Here is a 21,180-nt window from a genome sequence, read left to right as displayed (position 1 = left end):
TACTACGGTGAGTAACTTCTCTTTCTTCTACGAGTGTCCCCGTGGGTGCTCCACAATAGGTGGACTACCCAGCAGTAACCCAAGTAAGGAGGTGGGTAATCAGTTTATATGCAGCTTTCCCCTGGAAGGACTGCTGTCGACAGACGGGTATCCTCTTCGAATACCCAGTGCAGAGCATAATGCTTGGCGAAGGTGTCATAGGATGACCAGGTCGCCGCTCTACAGGTGTCTTTTAACGCGATGCCCTTGAAAAAGGCTGTTGACGCCGCCACCGCCCTGGTGGAGTGAGCCCTAGGCGGGGCCAGCAAAGGAGTCTTTCGAAGTTCGTAGCACATATTTATACAGGACACAATGTGCTTCGAGATTCTCTGTGAAGAGAGACCCTCTCCCTTCGACCTGGGAGCGAGAGAGACTAGAAGTCTGTCCGTTTTCCGGAAGGACTTAGTTCTGTCTATGTAGAAGGCCAACGCCCTCCTCACGTCCAGGAGATGTAGGCGTGTCTCCTTGCTGGAGCTGTGAGGCTTCAGGTAAAACGAGAGTAAAACTATAGGTTCGTTAAGGTGGAACTCTGAAGAAACTTTTGGAACAAAGGCCGGGTGCAGCCGTAAGGTTACCGCCTCCTTTGAGAATACTGTGCAGGGTGGCGTTGCCATAACTGCTGCGAGATCGCTCACCCTGCGAGCTGACGTGATTGCAAGGAGGAAGGTTGTTTTTATTGAAAGGAGACGTAGGGGAATTGTGGCTAAAGGTTCAAAAGGTGGGCCCGTTAGCGCGCTAAGCACCAGGTCCAAGTTCCACGATGGTGGAAGCGGTTTCCAAGGGGGGGTACAGGTTTAACAGCCCCTTCAGGAACCTGGTAACAATAGAATGGGCAAATACCGTAGGCCCCTCCTCTTCATGCCGAAAAGCAGATATAGCGGCGAGGTGGACCTTTAGCGAGGATAGGGAAAGCCCGCCCCTCTTGAGGTCCACTAAGTATTCTAGTATTACAGGTATAGAAACATCAAGGGGAGCTAACTGCTTGGCAGAACACCATGCAGTGAATTGAGCCCATTTCTGCTTGTAGGTCTTCCTGGTGGAGGCCCTTCGGCTACTCTCCAGGACTTGCTGTACTCCCTCCGTACATGTGCTCTCTAGGGAGCTGAGCCATGGATTAGCCATGCTTGTAGGCGCAGGCCTTGAGGGTGTGGGTGCACTATGGACTCCTGGGCCTGCGTGAGTAGGTCTGGCGCCACCGGAAGGGGGAGCGGTGGGCGGTCCAACATGCGCAGAAGCAAGGGGAACCATAACTATCGATCCCACGTTGGGACTCCTAGAATCATGCGGGCTCTCTCCCTTCTGGCTTTCTGCAAGACCTTGTGGATGAGCACTGTGGGGGGAAACGCGTAAAGTAGGGGGCCCTTCCATGAAATCGCGAATGCGTCCCCCAGGGACCCCCACCCCAATCCTGCCCTGGAGCAGTACTGGGGGCACTTCTTGTTGTGCTGAGTGGCAAACAGATCTATCTGAGGAAACCCCCATGTGTGAAAGATCGGTCGTAGCAGATCGGAACGGATCTGCCATTCGTGCGTGAGTGCAAAGCGCCTGCTCAGCTGGTCTGCTTTCACATTGTGAGCGCCCGGCAAATACGAGGCTTTCAACGTTATATTGTTGGCAATGCACCAGTTCCACAGCCGGACTGCTTCCGCACATAGGGCACGGGATCGAGCTCCTCCTTGTCGATTTATATAAAACATGGTGGAGGTATTGTCTGTATTGATCCCGACTACTTTGCCTTGTATGTGGTCTCGAAAGTGTTTGCAGGTGTTGAACACTGCTCTGAGCTCCAGTATATTTATGTGCAGTGACTGTTCCGTAGGGGACCATAGTCCTTGCATCACTTTGTCGCTGATGTGAGCTCCCCATCCTACGTGGGAAGTGTCTGTAGTCAGAAAAATAGAGATTTGTGGTTGGTGAAAGGGTACCCCGTCAGCATGTTCTTGGGGTTTACCCACCACTGCAGGGATCTGCGCACCTCTGTCGTGGGCGACACCACCTTGCGGACAGTGTGGGATGCTGGCTTGTAGATGCTCGCCAGCCAATGTTGCAGGCTGCACATATGCAATCTGGCGTTCTGCACCACAAACGCTGCAACCGCCATGTGGCCTAGCAGCTGCAAGCACGTTAACACCAGCACCATGGGGCTGTATGTAATGACTTGCACCAGCGAACTGATGGCGCGAAAGCGGGCGTCGGGTAGATAGACCCTTGCTGTAATAGAGTTTATACGTACCCCTATGAACTCTATGTCTTGTGTGGAGTCGGTCTTGGACTTCGCGAGGTTGATGACCAGGCGCAGCGAAGAAAACGTGTCTGCTGTGACGTGTATCATGCGTAGTACCTCTGCCTTCGAGGCTCCTTTCAGTAGGCAGTCGTCTAGATATGGGAATATAAATACCCCTTGTCTGTGCAGGCAGGCTGACACCACTGCCAGGATTTTGGTAAAGACTCTGGGGGCCGAGGAGAGGCCGAACGGAAGAACCTTGTATTGGAAATGCTCCTTGCCGACCATAAAACAGAGAAAGCGTCTGTGTGCCAGGTGGATCGTTATATGAAAATACGCATCTTGTAAATCGAGGGCTGCAAACCAATCTCCATCGTCCAGTGCCGTGAGTATAGAGGTGACTGTGAGCATCCGAAAACGTTGTTTGCGCAAGTACCGGTTGAGGCCCCGAAGATCTAAGATGGGCCTCCAGCCTCCTGTTTTCTTCTCTGTCAGGAAGTATCGTGAATAAAAACCTTTCCCCTGGAATCGCTCCGGCACTCTTTCCACCACCCCTATGAACATAAGGTGGTCCACCTCCTGTTTGAGTCTTGCCTCGTGGGAAGCATCCCTGAGGTGGGGCCTGGGCGGAGGTTTCGGCGGTGGGAGAGACTGGAAGGGGATCGCATAACCCATGGCTATGATCTCCAGTACCCATTTGTCTGTGGTGATCTTTTGCCATTGGGGGTGGAACGGTCGGAGGCGATGATGGAATATTAGCTAGGGATGGCATTGCGCGATGGTAGTGATAGTGCAGCCCTCGACCTGCCCGTCAAACTTGTTGCCTTTGGGCCTGCCCTGAGGATGCACGGCTTTGTTGAGAACGTTGCCTAGGAGTTCTATACTGTTGCTGCTGTTGCTGCCGCCCTTGGTCGTAGCCCCATTGGTACTGAGCAAGCTGTGGTTGGTACGGGTATCGTCTTTGCTGAGGGTAATACTTTTTCTTCCTGTATGGAGGGGTATAAATACCCAGGGTTCTGAGTGTAGCTCGAGTCCTTACTGGAGTGAAGGACCGAATTGGTTGAATCTGCAAACAACTTCTGCGTGTCAAAGGGGAGATCAACAATCTTCGCCTGCAGATCCCTTGGGATACCCAATGTCTGAAGCCAGGATTCCCTGCGCATGACCACTGCTGTAGCCGTTGAGCGTGCCGCTGTGTCTGCCACGTCCGGGGTGATCTGGACTCCTGTCCTCAAAGCTGCATAGCCCTCTTGCACAATCGCCTTCAGCACCGGCTTCTTATCTTCCAGAAGCGAATCCATGAGAGAAGTACGCCTGGAGTAATCGTCGAAATTATGGTTCGCTAGATGTGCTGCATAATTTGCCATTCTCAACAGCAGGGTGGAGGAGGAGTATACCTTTCTGCCGAACAGCTCTAGCTTCTTGGCATCTCTGTCCGTACCCCCTGCTTTGTACTGGGAAGTCTGATCTCTGCTGAGACGATTCTACCACCAATGAATTTGGTTGTGGGTGACTAAAGAGGAACTCCATGTCCTTTGCTGGGACGAAGTATTTCTTATCCACTCTCTTGTTTGTAGGTGGAGCGGAAGCCGGGGTCTGCCATATGGTGGTGGCTGACTCCATGATGTCTTCGTCGAGCGGGATAGCGATTTTCGATGAAGCCGGGGGTCTCAGATTTTTGAGGAGTTTGTGATGCTTCTCCTGTACCTCTGCTGTTTGGATGCCTTGCATGAAAGCCACCCTTTTAAACAGCTCCTGAAACTGTTTGAGGTCGTCCGGTGGAGCAACGTCCCCGGGGGCCGTAGCCTCGTCGGGTAAGGACAAGGAGGAACCACTAGGGTAAGCCTCCCTCGAACTCTCAGGTTCTTGCGGTCTATGGTACACCCGCTCGCTAGAGGCTTGCGAAGGAAAGTCTCGGGGTTCCAAAATCAACTCCCCTTGAGACAACTGTGTTTCCGTCCCCGTCCGAGAGTGTCCGCAGGGGTATTGGACGGTCGGGGGAGACCTGCCCCTAGGTGTATGCCTGGGGTGTCTGTGTCCAGCATGGTAAGAGCGACCATGGCAGCACGGGCACGGTTCCTGGGATGGAGACCTGGACCACTCTTGGGGTGCGTACCCCCGGTGTCTGGGAGAGCGAGATCTCCGCGATGATTCAGACAGTGGTGAAACTGGTTTATGATAGTACTCCAAGGGATCCAATCCCAGAAAAGGCGAAGGTGGCCCAAGCCATGGTGACGCTGGTTGGAGGAATGGAGGAGGCGGCTCTGGGTAGGCTGGAGGAGACCCATGTCTTCTGGGTGGCGTGCACAGCATAAGGGGAGGGCTTGTTGAGAGTAGCATTGCAGCCCTGTCCGGAGAAGGGCTGCGGTGCTGGGTTTTTGCTCTTGCCTTACCCCTCCCCTGCGGGGCTGGCACCGCCCCCTCCCGTGCCGGGGATCTCGGCCCTGCTGTCAGCGCCGCGCTCGGCATGCTTAGCTGCGGTGCCGTGCGGATAACGTCCTCCGGTGCCTGCAGGCTGCGTGCCTGCTGGCCCTACACCGCTGGTGCCCCAGGGGTCGGTGCCGCTTGTGGCGGTGCTGCCGGTTCCGGCGCTTGCCTGGCCGCCGCTCTGGGAGCTGCGCATGCCAGCTGTTTAGTAATCAGAGGCTCAGCCTCTGCCACGTGCACTGCTGCGCTGCCGCTTGTTTGGATCTGCGGCTGGGGGCTGTGTGCTACGCCCGTCCCGCTCACTGTGACCGCCGGCAGGGATGGGGCTGGAGAGAGCTTCCTCCGTTTCTGCACCGAGGGAGTGAGGGAAGCTGCCTTCCTTTTATGGAGCCCAGGGGGTCCCTCCGATTGAGGCCTCTCCGGCACGACGGCCTGGAGGGCCTTATCAAACCACAGCATTTTCAGCCGCATTTCTCTGTCTTTTCTGGCCCTGGCTGTGAGCTTTGCACAATGGGAACACTTCTGGGTAACGTGTGATTCCCCCAGGCACCTAATGCATTAACTATGCCCATCGGAGGCTGGCATATCTTCGCGGCAGGACTCACGCTTTTTGAATCCTGAAGAGGACATCGCGGTGAGTCTTTGAGTTGTTAATAGGGTACTTAGCACTAGATTTGTGCCTGCTCCCCTTTCACGGACCACAGCCCGCCACAGCCGGAGGCCTACTGGCCTTCACGTCCCCGCGTCTTCTCCGCTCCTCTCTCTCTTTACTAAATCTTTATATATTTTTATATATATTTTGTCCTTCTTTTTCTCCCTTTTTTTTTTTTTTTGCAAGAAAAAAACCCAACAGTTTACACTAAAAAAAACTCTAACTAAGCTGACTCTGGCCGTAGCCTGAGCGGATTCAGTCTGCAGCCGATGGTGGTTGAGAAGGAACTGGCGGGGACTGGATCGCGCACGTGGCCGGGGACGCGCAAGGGAGCGGTGTGCGCCGGCACATGCGCGGTCCGGGAGAAACTGCTGGAAAGTTTCCGATCTGCGGCACCGGGGCGAGCCCGACACCTATTGTGGAGCACCCACGGGGACACTCGTAGAAGAACCAGTGGATATAGCGTGCTTAGATTTCCAGAAAGCCTCTGACATTGTCCCTCACCAAAAACTCTTAAGTAAATTGTCATGGGATAAGTAGGAAGGTCCTCTCATGGATTGACAGCTGGTTAAAAGAAAAATAGGTAGGAATAATTGGTCAGTTTTCAGAATGGAGAGTGGTACACTCGTGGTATCCAGCACAGGTCTATATTGGGACCAATACTATTCAACATATTTATAAATGATCTAGAGAAAGGGGTCAAGACTGAGGTGGCAAAACTGATTGATACTAAACTGCTCAAGATAGTTAAGAACAAAGCAGACTGTGAAGACCTCCAAAAGGATCTCACAAAACTAGGTGACTGGGCAACAAAATGGCAAATGAATTTTAAGGTTGATAAACGAAGAGCAATGTACGTTGGTAAAAATAATCCCAGCTATACATACAAAATGATGGGAACTTATTCAGCCATAACCATTCAAGAGAGGGATCATGGATTTATTGTGGATAGTTCTCTGAAAACAGTCACTCACTGTGCAACAGCAGTCAAAATGCAAACAAAATGTTAGGAATCTTTTTAAAAATGCACAGAGAATAAAACAAAGAACAACTTATTGCCTCTACATAAATGCATGGTACACCCACATCTTGAATACTGTATACAGATGTAGTCAAGACACCTCAAAAATATATATCAGCTTTGGAAAATGTTCAGAAAGGGCAACAGAAATGACTTCAGGTCTGGAGCGGGTGCCATATAGAGATTTAAAAGACCAGGACTTTTCTGCTTGAAAAAACAGGAGACTAAGGGGTGATATGATAGACAGCTATAAAATCATGACAGGTTTCTGTGACTTGTTCCCGTAAGAACAAGGGGTCATCAAATTAAATTAATCGGCAGCAGGTTTAAAACAAACAAAAGGAAGATTTTCTTCACCCAGCCAACTCCTTGCCAGAGGATGTTGCGAAGACCAGGACTTCATCAGGGTTCAGAAAAGAACCAGATTAACTCATAGGCTACGTCTACACTAGAAGCGTCTATCGACAGAGTTGCACTGACAAACTCTGTTGACAGAGCGCATCTACATACAAAGCAGATCAACAGAGCAATACACTCTGTCAAGAGAAAGCAGCCCCGCTTTCTGTAGGCAGAACAGCTGACTGGAAGCTCTGCAAACAAGGCTGCCTGGTGAACCCAAAAGCCCTCTCTGTCGACAGAAGCGTCTACACTGCACTTCTGTTGACAGAACTCTGCTCATGTATTGACTAAAACTGTTGCATTCCAGAGCATCACTATCTGATTATGAGACAATATCACAGCAATTTCATTAGCCTTGAACATTTTTATGGGGACTGTGTTTTTAAGACACCAGTTGAAAGTCAATCCAAACCTACAAGTAGTAGCTTTATGTTTCTTGGCAGGCAACACATGCAGGTTTTGTCTTCACTTTTGCAGCATAATGAGAAATTCTTAATCAAAAGCAAATGTACTCCTTTCAAAGAATCTCATATTTCACCACAGAATGTATCCCACTACAATGTTAGCTTTTTCTTCACTTATATGCCCTGTAAATTTCCCCTTCAACCAAGTTTCTGAGCTAAACAAAGAAAAATTTATCTGACTCACAGAAAGCAGAGACCCTTCTAAAGTACCATCATTTCTTTTGTTTATTTATTTTTAAGAAAAACCCCATTTATTACTGCCAACTTTCAATTATGGAATTCGTAAGGTTCATCTTAAAGAAAAACACCCAGTCTGCTAAATCCATGTTACTACTTGAGAAGATCAAGTGTTCATTGTTTTTCCCCCATCCAGTGAAAGTAAGCAGATATTCCTCATTACTGTAGACAGAAGCCTGGAAACATAAAACTCTAAAGATTAATAAAAATAAACAAATAAATAAATCCAGAAGACAAAGATGATGAACACAAAACTCAATGATTATTTTTAAAAACATGATTTCAAGCCAAGCTCAGTATTTCTGAATGCTTCAGTTGGCAACAGGGCTTTGCCATGTAAAATACCTTCAGTTCTGAAGGGATTAGTAATGCAATGCACAGAAGCTTAACACTTCCAGGCTGAAGATAATCCTGCCCAAGTCGGAAGTAACTGTAAGTCATCAGTATCTGACGGCTGTTTGGCACCATGAAAGAAATCATTTGGATTGCCTCAGTTTAGTTACCAGGACTCAAAACCCATCATCAGCACAACTGGCACCAACTGACGGACGTTAGCAACCTTAACATAGGAATGTGGCCATAGAATGCTTCCACCTCTACAAGTGGTTCCTTCCAAGTAATTTTCGAGGCAGGACAGCATAGGGCAGCCTGTACTGCTGCTGCCTGATGCTCCCCTACCTCTTCTAGGAGCAAGCAGAGAAATTCAATCCACAGTTGTCAATCTGACGTTGATCAAACATACTAAACACGCACCATTTTTAAAGTCTTGCACTAAAGCACATTTGTGTGGCGCACAAAGTATTCCCTGCAGATTTTTCACTGTCTTTTTACAAAAAAGGTGGGGGTTAAGTGTTCTTACTTCCAGGTTTAACAAAAGTGTCCATGGGTTCGGCACTTATAGGGAAAAAAAAAAAGCTACAGGATTCAGAAATGATTTCACTGGAATAGGATGTGATCTTCTTAGAAATGCAACATGAGAGTATTTCCACTGTTCAAAGATTCCACTTAACCCTGAAAGACAAGTATTTGTTGTGAAGGCAGACTTCGACAAAACAATGTCACCACAGCGAGAAGCCTCAACTTTGAATTTGTATTTTATTAAAACAACAATCAGTTCCAAGGGATTATGGGAAAATAAATAGCCTTTTTATTACATTTCTTTTCCTACACATTTTCAGCAGGGCACCTTAGCTTAGTTCTAAAACTAGGGCCATCCCTAGAAGTTCTGGTGCCTCCTGCAGAGGAGTATCACTCCATGTGGGGGGATGGAGGGAGGATGCAGGGCTGCGCTCAGGGCTGCCATGGCAGAAACTGGGGAGGGTAGGGGAGGAAGACCCAGAACTGTGAGGGGCAAGGACTGAGCAGGAAGGCCGCAGGGGTCAGGTCCACCTCCACACTCAATGGAGGTGGAAGGAAGCAGAGTGATCCGAACCCAGCCTGCCCACTCCCCCAATTCACAGCTGTATCTTTAGGGGGCTTTGGGAATAGGTGAAAGTGCTCCTAGCACTCACCGGAGGCGACAGGAAATAGAACACCACAGCTGGGAGCCAGAGGAGCAGAACGGGCTGGGGCTGTGTCACTCCACTTCCCCCGCCACCACCTGTGAGTGCGGGGGTGTAGGGTGTGAGAAGATTTTGTAACGGTCTCACAAGACCAGTCCAACCCCTCTGTGAACCCTCAGAGGAATCCTATCGCAACACCTGCAAAACAAAGCACGCTTGCCAACACTTCGAGGTGACGCTGGCAGTAGGCCACAAGAGATAGTGATAAGGAATGCATAGGCAATTTTAGGCAATCTTATGTTAATGAGTTAAGCTTTATCAGCTAGTGTTAGGAGGCCTGTTACAGAGCCTCTCCCCGAGCGAAGCTCCGACACATTGGGTTTTCCCCCACTGGTGACTGCGGCATTTCCGGGGCTCCCGTCGCAGGTGTCACGCGCTTTCAATAAACCAAATATAGCACTCGCCTTCTGGGTGCAGCCTCGTTTCTGGGGAACCCGAGCCTGGTTGGTTACAGGGGGTAGACCAGACCCCTGCTGCCATGGCCAGACCTCCTGCTAGCTAATCCCCTGCACCACATCGCTCAGGTAACGGGACTTGAGGAAAGGAGTGGAATCAGCATGGGGCGGGCAGGGATGGGAACTTAGGGGAACAGGTGGAGTGAGGGCAGAGCAAGGCCAGAGCAGCAAGGGCGGGAGGTTGGAAAATAACCACTGGATGGCCACAACCATCCCATACATAGCATGTGGCTGCGTATTTTGCTTATTGATAGGGATGGCCTTGTCTAAACTAACTCTCTGCTTAAAGGAGGGGAGGAAAAATAAACAGGTAAGAATATAATAAGCAGTTCTCTCACACGGTCTTTATTAAGAGTTCCAGAGATTCCATAATGGCCAATTGGCTGCACTTTCAGTAAGAACTGTTCTGAGACCTACACTCCTGCCCAGCTCCAGTACAGAGTTATTACTGATGGCAACCATTCTATTTGCAGAGGTCCCACCTATGAATGATCTATTTTAAAATGTCAGCAACACTAGAAGAAACAGTCCAATCCGATAGAGGACTGCGGCTTTGGAGCCTAGAAGGTAAATCAGACTCTCTAAGGTGTCAGCCTGTTGCTGAATCCTGTCAATTGAGAAAACGTCCCCCCGGCCTCCTCACAGAACCAAAATGCCACTGCAGTGATTTTCAAGGCCACAGGCTTGCTCTCTTAAGTTATAAATTTGTCAGGAAATTATTACTGGCTGGCTGGTTTTCCATGATAATACAAACTGAGCAAAAAAAGACTCACTTCTCAAAGAACGGCATTTAACTGAGAGTTGCAAGTGGAATGTCCCACTGCTACAGGAAGTTATAGAAAGGGGAAATGTCTCCCAAGTACTGTGACAAGCATGTTGCTTCATAGATTTTAACATCAGAAGCTGATTCACAACACAAAGACCACTCCTGTTTCACACCGAGAGACTTCCACTACATCTCTCACAGTGACCTTTCTTCAGCACCGACACTTAATGCACAATCTGAGCTCTCTGGGCACATCAAACCACTGGATTTTTTTTTCTTTTAATTAAAATGACCTTCCACAACCCTTCAGCACCTCAGCCGTATTCACTTCCCATAGCCTGTATTCTAGCTGTGTAATTTCAGGTATTTCAGAACTTAATAATTTTAAGCTTCAATTACTTTCTGATGTTCAGGGACTCTATTTTCAATTCACGGCACTTTGGCCATTTCAGTATGGATACAAGTTATCAACTGCGCTTACCAGTACAGACCAATCAGGAAAAACTGATTTATGAAAATGAAGAGCAAACAAACACATATTCTTTACTGACTCGAAAAGCATATAACAGAATTGGAAAAGGTACAGAAAAGGGAGAATAGGTTAGAACACTGGACTGTTCAGCCTGGACAACATAACTGAGGGAAGATATGATTGAGATCTATAAAATAAAAAAAATGGTGTGGAGAAAGTGAATAAGGAAGTGTTTTTTATCCCTTCACATAACAAAAGAACCAGAGTCACACAATGAAATTAACAGGAAGCCGGTTTAAAATAAATACAAGGAAGAACTTCTTCTTAGAATGTATGGTCAACCCTAGGAACTTATTACTAAGGGTTGTCGTGAGGGTCAAACTTATAATTGTATTCAAAAAAAGAATTAGATACATTCATGGAGAATAAGTCCCTCAGTGGCTATTACCCAAAATGGCCCTGGATGCAACCCCAGGCCCAGGGTGTCCCTAAGCCTCTGACTCTGCCGGGAGCTGGGACTGAACAACAGAACATGGATTACTCAGCCACTGTTCTTTCCATTTTCTTTTAAACATTTTGCATCAGCCATTGGCAGAAAATAGGATTCTGACCTACCTGGATGATTAGTCTACCCCAGTATGGCTGTTCTTAGGACTGTACATTTAGCCTTCTGTGTTTGTGTAGGTGGAAAGATATGAAGGGAAAAAACTGAACAGCCACACCTTATTGATGTAAATAAGATCAGGTGAGCATGAGAAACAGGGCCCCTAAACAATGGTGTCATTCTCAGGACATAGCAGTTTCAGATGTAAGGGTATGACTCTCTCAATGGATAAGCATTTTACTGCTTCTGTAGGGCTTCCCTGTATGATGCCAAAAATAAAGCATCTTTCTAAAAGAAATCTGCCAGTCCTGGTTATCCCGACTAACAATTCCTAGTTTCATGCCACCTGGTTCAATTTTTTTTTATGGTCTGGGTCAGAGTTAAAGATCGGAAACAGACTTTTTTTTTTATTATGTAAGCTAATTACTGGCTCTATTTCTGTTCAAGTTAAATGAGGTATGAATTTGTCCCATTTTTTCCTAAAAACACTAAAATGCATGTATCGATATAAAAATCCAAGATGATCAGGATATACATAGTAGTGTAATTAGCACAGTAGGGTTACATTAGGTATACAAATATTAGGTATGCAACAAATTGGCATACAGTGGGTACTGAAAAAATAACATTTCCTAAGCCATCATAACCCTAAGGGTTAGTCCATTAGCATCCATGACAACTTCACTTGCTTACATTACATCTGAATTTCACCGTATATGAACATCATTTTGCCACTTAGTGGAAGTAAAGCTCTCACTTCGGATCCCCTTGAAGACAACTGTCTAATAGTACTTTATTAATGTTTTACACTAAGTCAATAACATTGACAATTTGCACTTATTATGCATCAGTGAGAGAGATCCTGAGATCAAAAATCTTTATTCATGTGATGGAATCCCCCCAAGGCAGACTGACCTTCAGGAAAAGAATAGGGGCAGAAGGTACCTTAGCTACAATTCCCATGAGGCACTGCAACAGCACAGACAGATACAGATTAATGTCAACTGACAAAGATGTGCTATCGAGATTCTGTTCCAACCAACCGAAAATGTTTTGATGAGTGTTAGCCCTACCTGAAGTGAAATATTAAATTTAGATCTTTTCATATGGGAACTTGAAAAAATTCTATAAGATTTTCTTTAGAAGGTTTTGGACATCAGGTACAATGCAAAAAATGTCAACAGATAATTTTTGACCTCCTGTTGTATATGCTATTTACTCCATCAAGTTCAACAGATATATAACTGAGGGTGGACTATACCCCTATATTTTTACCTTGTCAACAGATAAATTGACAAAATGTGTACCCATTCATTTCTATCATGAGTCTTGCTACACTATTTTGCCCAACTATATCTTTTCTCTTCGTCGCTGACACGAAGACCTGAGCAAAAAACTGAACAAAAAGCAATGTAACAGCAGCATATGAAAATAATTTAAGTAACTGAAATCTTCTTTAATTTGATCAAGAACAGTAACCACCCACATGACAGTTTACTCTAGCATCTTGCAAGCACTCTTCATGCACACACTAATTCACCTCCCATCTCCTTTAGCAGAGCCATCCTGGTTCTTATATTGAAAACGTCTTCTTAATTAGGGAAATTTAAAAAGAGAGTCACCCTTAAAGCCCACTAAAACCACAGTGAGGTTAGAAAAAAGAGAGAGTGGGCCAAGCACAGCTGGCTGACATCTTATTTAGAAAAAAAAAAAAATCTACATTTGCAAAAGTGGTTGCCAACATCTGTAAAAATTGCAACAGCCTTTAAGCTGATAAAAGATAAACACAACAAAACACAAAACAACCACAGGAAAAAATATTTAATAAAATTTCATCAAAACCTGACAACACATTTTTGAGGGGTTGGGGGATTGTTCAAAATGTCAATCAACCTAGGACCAAGAAGGGATCATAGGACGGTGCAAAGGGTGATGTCCAACCAGAGTTTGTCCCATGATTAGAGAGGACACCAACCTACTGAAGCATCCACACAGAAGAAACCTTATTTTCAACCCCCCAGGAAAAAAAAAAAAAAAAAAAAAAAAAGACTACAGGAAATAACAGAGGTGTGTAAAATTATCATACTAGAACAAAACAGAACTGGGGTTTTGTTGACAAAAGTTGAAGAGTGCCTACACAGAAAACGCATTTTCTTGACAGGAGGCAAAACTCAGCACTTTCACCAGCAGCATTCTACCTCTCCATGATGAGGAGTAACACTTTTGTTGACTGTTTCTGTCAACAAAAAAAGCCATGGAAACACTCTAGGGACCCTCTGTTAACAGACAGGGCTTCCAGTTCACCAGGCAGCCCTGTTTGCCGAGTTTCCAATGGGCCATTCTGTCAAGAGAGAGCAGCAGGGCAGTCTGGCCACTCTCTGTTGATGGAGCAGATTGCTCTTTCGATCTGCTTTCATGCGTGGACATGATCTGTCAACAGAAATTTTGCAGGAAATCTCTTTTGTAGCACAGATGTAGTCTTTGAGAGTCTGAACCCTTCTGATCATGAATGCGACAGAAAGAAACACAGTGCAACAAACACAACCTGTGCTTTGGCCTCCAGCTTTCACATTGGTGGCACTCAGGGTTAGTTCTCTCTTTATGTGAGAAATACCATCACTTTATTCCCTCGCCTTGCCAACTGCCATGCCCCAGTAGATCTCAGCAGGCATGTCAGCCAGCTCATAGTGGTATTGGAAATAAAGGTAGTACACATAAAGATGTTCTCAGCCCTTAAAAGTGTGAGGTTTTTTTATGTGAATTGATACCACGGATTCCAAAATTATTTAGCCCTCTAGTGATATTGGTAGAATGATCAATGTGTAAAAATACAATTAATTTGTCTTAATTATTAAACTGTTTTTCCTTCTCTCTCTTGGAAACCTTAAAGCCCACTAAAACCACAGCGAGGTTAGAAACAATTTCACACTCTCACTGATAGTTTTAGGAAGGAATTAATAGGCATGAAAATGAACTACATACAGATTCGAGAAGACAGATGTTGGCAAAACAGTGTGAGGAAATTTGTACTTGTGCTGAGGCTAAACGGAAGCCCTCAGTCTGTAGAACTGTTCTTTTAATTTTTCCCAAGAGTATGAAATTCTGTCCAACTTACACACACAATGCATACAATGCACAATGTTTATTCTGCACACACACACAGATACTTCATTACTTTTTTCTAAGATTTTAACTTTGTCAATGGCATTTAACAGAACCCTTTAAAAGTAGGATCTCGGGTCTTAGAAATTATTTCTAACTTACTTATTTTCAAATTAGTAATGAACTGACCTTGATAATTAGCATATTTGTTCAATTTCATGCAATTTATGGCTCACTGATATGAAGAGACTTGTACTGTCAAAGCTACTGTGTACTTTGATACAGTTCTAGCAAGACTCCCAGCCTTGTATAATCACATTTGTGCTACCCATCCCTATCAAGTGCACCCTATAAGTTTGGTTCCTGAATAAGATGGTATGAAAACAAATCTAGTGAGCTTTAAAAACAACAAGAAGTCCTATGGTATCTTATAGACTAACAGATATTTTGAAGCATAAACTTTTGTGGGCAAAGGCCCACTTCATCAGATGCTTTGTGCAGCCACACATATATCATAAAATAGTTGACAATAATCCACTGGGAAAGTCTAAGGAAATTCAAGTTAGAAATTATTTTATTTGGAGAAACTGAAAAGATATGAACTGGATTGATTAACTTGACTCATCTTCAAATATGTCACTCCTATTACCTTACCTGTCTCCCATAGATCATGGCAAATGGAAATCAATGTTGTTGCCCTTATTATGAAACACAAATCAAAGAGTTGGTGACTTTGTAAAATCCCTTCTGTCACTTTGACCTTTTGCTGCCAAGCATCTCCATAGATTCATTACTGTGCATTCTTATGTTCTAGAAAAATATCTCCAATACCACTGTATTTCTTAAAAGTAAAAACTGGCAGCCAAGATCTTTATATATCATGCACTATCTGGGAAGCTCAGCTGTACAAATGGAAGAGTGGAGATTCATATATTAACAGTTATTTTTGCATTTAAAATGATGTTCCCTACTCTGACAAATAACGTGGCCCAAATTTCAATTAAGTTCTGTCAAGACTGGAGGATATGGCACAGCCCTGTCACGCTGGAAGCAGGTATGCTCCAGAACACCCTGCACGTTAAACAAAAGAAAAGGAAAATGAGTACTAACCTGTGTCTCTAAGCCTGTGTAGGGACTTGGAGGCTGGTCCTGTAGAAAGAAAGCAGAAGGAAAATGTGACAGTCTATAACATTATGCTCATCACTTTTATATGATATTTTGTACAAAGTGTGCCTTGCGATGTATTCTGAAAACTTACAATCTGCTGGACAGTATTGTCCTGGTAAATTGTGTGTGGTAACACAATGTAAAGATATGCATGTATATAAGATTCTGTTGTTTAACATTGGTATAACATGATCTAAGTTTTGAAAAGCAGACACAACCCATTTTTTTTCAGACACAAAAGACACAGCGATTCCACAGTGAGGTACAGCATAGCGTATGATTGGCTATCATTACATTTAGCTACCATTCTTTAGCAGGAATAAGGGTATAAGCAAGAACTTCACATATAATCTTTGAAAAAAGGGTGGTGGTCCAGTGTAAACAGATTGGCTGTCACCTGAATCTCAACTGGAGAGAATTCTCTCAAAGAGTCAAAAACAGTATAAAAAGAAATAGCACACACAAACATCTCACCCACTCTCCCCACGTCTCCATTCACAGCAGCTACTGAATGTTTGAAAGATAAAACAAACATCATTGAACTGGGGTAAAGGTGCTGGCTGGAAGGCCTTTCAGCCAGTATGGACTGCTGTAAACACATACGGAAATAAAACCTTTGCTCTGAGTTCACATAGCTTGCTAAACTAGGTGTTGGTTGCAGTTTACCTTGTTATTTTCATTGTAACTAATTCTGATTTTTATGACTCTTTGGCTGTGTCTACACGTGCCCCAGACTTCGAAATGGCCATGCAAATGGCCATTTCGAAGTTTACTAATGAAGCGCTGAAATGCATATTCAGCGCTTCATTAGCATGCGGGCGGCAGCGGCGCTTCGAAATTGACGAGCCTTGCTGCCGCGCGGCGCGTCCCGACGGGGCTCCTTTTCGAAAGGACGCCACCTTCTTCGAAGTCCCCTTATTCCCATGAGCTCATGGGAATAAGGGGACTTCGAAGTAGGCGGGGCCCTTTCGAAAAGGAGCCACGTCTGGATGCGCCGCGCGGCTGCAAGGCTCGTCAATTTCGAAGCGCCGCTGCCGCCCGCATGCTAATGAAGCGCTGAATATGCATTTCAGCGCTTCATTAGTAAACTTCGAAATGGCCATTTGCATGACCATTTCAAAGTCTGGGGCACGTGTAGACACAGCCTTTAATTGTAGTCACTTAAAAATTTATCTGTTTGTAGTTGATCCATTTGTTTTATTACATTATCTAAAGCAATGTGTGGTTGGACTGAACTATCTGTACCACCGTTTGAGATAACAGGATCTGCGCATATCATTTTCCTTTGATGAAATAAGGGACTGTCTGTGCATTTCATTGTCCAGCAGATTGCTGAGAAGTACAAGATGCATGTTTCTAGGGGACACAGCTGGGACTGGGAATTTGCTTGCGTCAGAGTGCAATACAATTCATGAGCAGCCGACAGAGCAGCCACATAAGATAGCAAGGAGTGATTTTGCATGCTGAACGCTGTGTGTGAGCAGCATCAGGAATAGCGGCTCTTAAAGCAAAAGTCGTGTAAAAGGCACTCCCAGTGCAAGAGCAAAGGGGATTCAGCTGATTAGCAGCATCCCCAGGGGATGCCACAGAAATCACCATTAGCGTTTAGAATACCAAGATGATGGAACTTCTCAAGCAATTTCTGACTAGCAAGACAACCCCAAAGAAACAGGTGTTTAGCAGCAACTAAGGGTCCTATGGCGCCTTATAGACTAACAGAAAAGTTTTGAGCATAAAAGGTGTTTAGCAGAGGACTCTCATGTGTTCTCTTCATAAGATAAGATTTCCTTTTAAATACAACTCTCTTCCACTCCCGTACAAACTATATGGTGGCTATAAATATTTGTCTGTGGGGGATAAATATATTAAATGAGTATTAGGGAGACCACAGATTTCAGAATAAATCAGGGTCACATGAGACAGTCCCATCATTGATCTCTATTTCAGTTTTTGTTTTTCCTGCCCTGTTCTATTGTTACACTGCAATACAATTACCTTGTGCCACCTTTAAAGTTGTTGAGCTCTTTCAGAAAGTTAGCTGGGGGCTTTGGTAACTTTTACAAATGGCTGGAGAACTGTGAACCTTTCACACACAATATCTGTGATCATTCCCATTCTCATTCTGAGGACATTATCCAACTAGTTCTAATAGTGTTGTGTTTAAGTGCACAGTTCTAGCTTTGAAGGATATATCTTCTTTTGCAAACTGAAAAGTTAGAACCCCAATCCCTAAGCAGGGCAGGTGAAAAGGCACCCCCCTTTTCCCTAGGCAGCAGCAGCAGGTATAAGAGGCAATGGGAGGTAATTATCAGAGAGGTAGCCATGTTAGTCTGTATCTTCAAAAACAACAAGAAGTCCTGTGGCACCTTATAGACTAACAGATATTTTGGAGCATAAGATTTCGTGGGCAAAGACCCACTTCGTCAGATGCAATGCATCCTCTAGGTCTTAGTGCTCAACCTATCCTTAATCTGACCATTCCTGAAGGCTCACACAACAGCAGCTTGCAGACTCATGACTCTTCCCCTGAAAGTGGCGCTGTTAAAAATGAAAACCATTCCAGCTTTTCAGACCTATTAGCATAACACAGAGTTTCTGAAAGAGACGCTAAGTGGTAATTAAACGCATTTAAAAAGGTATGTGCCATCTGTGAATTTACTGACAAAAACTGTTGTGTATTAGGTCTACAAGACTGTGTTTACAGTATGCTTTAAATATTTCATTAGTTTGTGGCTGAAGCTTCTAAAATCATCTCTCTAAAACATCTCTTCATAGATACTTCGGTGCACAGTCTGAGGATTCAGCTTTAGCCTTAAAAGCTTGGATCTGCAGTTTTTTAAAATAAATTCTTCAAAAGGCCACCCTGATCTAAAATCAGTGGCCAGGTAAGATAACCCAACCACAGTCGCACCCCCTCCCCTCACACACTGTTCGCTAACCCCCCATTCCCTGCCTCCTGTACCCCCCCACCTTATCACCTTGCAAAGATCCTCTCATGAACCCTGATGTCTTGCCTCTGGGCCCCCCATACACCGCAATTCTTATTCCTGAACCCCGACACCTCCTGCACCTACCCTAACTTCTGCATCCCCACACACTGCAGCTCCCTGCCCTGACTCCTATATCTGTATGTTCCCATTATCCCACTCTAATTTCTGCACCCTCAACACTCTTCAGTACCATACCCTCAGCACCTCATATACCCCAACCCTGATCTCTGCACCCCACATCTGCAGCCCAGTGTCCTGAGCCTCCCTGACTCCAGCCCATAATTTCTGGAGTACTTTTAAATGACTCAGATTTCTTTTGCACCTTAAAGCTGACCCGTGTGTGGACAATATGCACTTTGGTGCGTTCACTACCTTGAGGTGTTAGAAAAGAGCAGCATTCATTTTTTTTCCCCACTTTGATTTCATATTAAACAAGCATTGCTCCTTGTTAATTACGTTTTATTTCAATATATTTTCTTTCACACCTATGGAGCGTTTAAAATATATACTTATATCTAGGTTGATTTGTTTGCATCGGAGGTGAACATCCACTCACTACTCCAGTACTGCTGTTGCACATAAGACATTTTAACCTACCCAAAAGCAAATTCAGCCTAGCCAAGGATGGAAAAATCGTAGTGGGAACTCGGCTCCCCTGCCTTGCACTCTATCAGGACAGCACCGGAGCATGTGCAGGGCTCGGGACAGCTAGGATAGACCCGGGTGCACAGCAGCCAACATCCTGGTGCACAGGGCAGGTAGGAGGGGGGCAGGAGTAGGGCAGGGGGCCCCCCATGCACACAGACATGGCCACCAGCAACAGGGATGCTGAGGGGGGAGGGGAAGGGCCACGCTGTCTGGAGAGGTAGCAGGGGGACAGCAGGGACAGCTGGAGGTGGCAGGGGACGTGGCCATCTGAAGGACTGGGGGTTGGGAAAAGGGAAGGGGCCTGTTGTGGGGGGGGGGTCTCCACATTTACAAAAAAGATCCCCCCAGACCCCTGGAGATTCCTGTGCACAGGCCTGGAATCCTTATCTCAACTTGGCTAAAGAATAAAACTTAATGATCTCCTAAATACTGAAGTCCCAAAACTATCTATGTTATCAGTTAATGAACAGGTCAGAAAGAGATATCTTCAGAAGAAGCTACATAAGGTGTAAGCTTTGCAGAATTAGATGTAGATTTTTTTTAATATAATTTGGGCAGATAATAGTAATGTTTATTTTTAAACATTTGCTTTGATTTTATTGATTTAAATGTTCACAGCTGAGCAAAATTATGGGTTAAGTATTTTATTCCATTTACTCGGAAGAATTTTCTCCCAAATTTTAAATTTTTCATATCTGTGAAAAATTACAGGGAGATCACGCAATAACAATCTAAACAGAGTGGCTATGTCTACACTAGAGAATTTTGTCCACAAAACCCTGGTTTTGTGGACAAAACTCACAGAGAATCTATATACAAAAAGTGTTTTGTTGACAGTCTGTTGACAAAACTCAGCAGGTCCACAACAGCATTCTGCCTCTCTGCTATGTGGAATAACACCTTTGTCAACAGTTTGTGTCAACAAAAAAGCCATGTAGATGATGTGGGGGGGGGCGGCTCTGTCAACAGATGGGGCTTCTGGTTCACCAGGAAGCCCTATTTGCTGAGCTTCCAGTTGGCCATTTTATTGACAGATCCGCCTTTGTGTGTGGATGTGATCTATTGACTGAAGTTCTGCTGGAAGATCTCTTCCGACAGTAGCTTGTCGACAGATTTCTGTAGGGTAGATGTAGCTAGCAGGTATAGAGATTTAAAAATGTAAAGCTTGCTAGCCATTAGAACACAAATGGTCAAAGTACACAAAGTAAATATCTCTAAATCAACCTAGTATTTTCTCTTACTTTGTCTATTTGTAAACTTTAATTATCATCGGTGGAAATTGTTTTTTTCATACATTTGTGTGTGCAGTGAAAAAAAAAAGAGGCTTAGCAATATTTACTTTTTTTAAAAAATATCTAATCCTTTCAAACATAATAATTACTGTTCTGGGAACAGTTCTCAGACAAAAAATTTAAGGAATCATTTTTCAAAGTACAAAAATACACTTTTAAAGCTTTAGTCCTGATGGACCAAAGTATTACTACAGGGTCTCACTTTCTATGTTACCCTGTTTAATTGGAAAAGCTAACCAAGTGGAACCAGGTCAATGATGTTTTCTCTTTAATTCATTATGTCTGTCAAAATTAGAAGACTTCAGTTGAGAGCAGAGTAAATTCTGGTCTGTCAGATTACAAGACCCTGGAGGGTAAGAATTTTAATATCACAGGACACTTCACCTAGATGTGATTCTCCTTTTTTCTGCACAGTGTGTAACAAATAGATAACTTCCTTTCTCTCTCTCTCTTTCTCAAGACTATACATATAGCAGTTAACATGTGACCATACACACTTTTGGGTTTAATGTATTATTTTTGTAACTGTACTAACAAAGGGGCCCTTTTACTCAGCCCAGAATAAAGACTACCAGACAAGTACAGAGAAGCCTTACAGCCATCTGCCACTTTTTTCCCCAAGCAATAAATAAGTGATATCGTCCAGCAGCTTATGCTCA

The 21,180-nt window shown here is 44.8% G+C and overlaps 1 protein-coding gene across 1 annotated transcript in view; it reads right to left on the bottom strand.

Moving 5' to 3' along the window:
* The window catches only part of XYLT1 (xylosyltransferase 1), a 378,932-nt gene that overhangs the window by 264,016 nt on the left and 93,736 nt on the right, over positions 1-21,180 (bottom strand). Inside the window, exon 2 of the mRNA XM_075010845.1 lies at positions 15,535-15,573. Coding sequence (XP_074866946.1) covers positions 15,535-15,573 — 39 coding nt within the window. The remainder of the gene's footprint in view (positions 1-15,534; positions 15,574-21,180) is intronic.

The sequence above is a fragment of the Carettochelys insculpta genome, chromosome 16, assembly GCF_033958435.1.
Source record: "Carettochelys insculpta isolate YL-2023 chromosome 16, ASM3395843v1, whole genome shotgun sequence".
Classification (NCBI taxonomy): Eukaryota; Metazoa; Chordata; order Testudines; family Carettochelyidae; genus Carettochelys; species Carettochelys insculpta.
The sequence above is the reverse complement of the archived record's forward strand: the minus strand, read 5'-3'. Positions and strand labels throughout refer to the sequence as shown.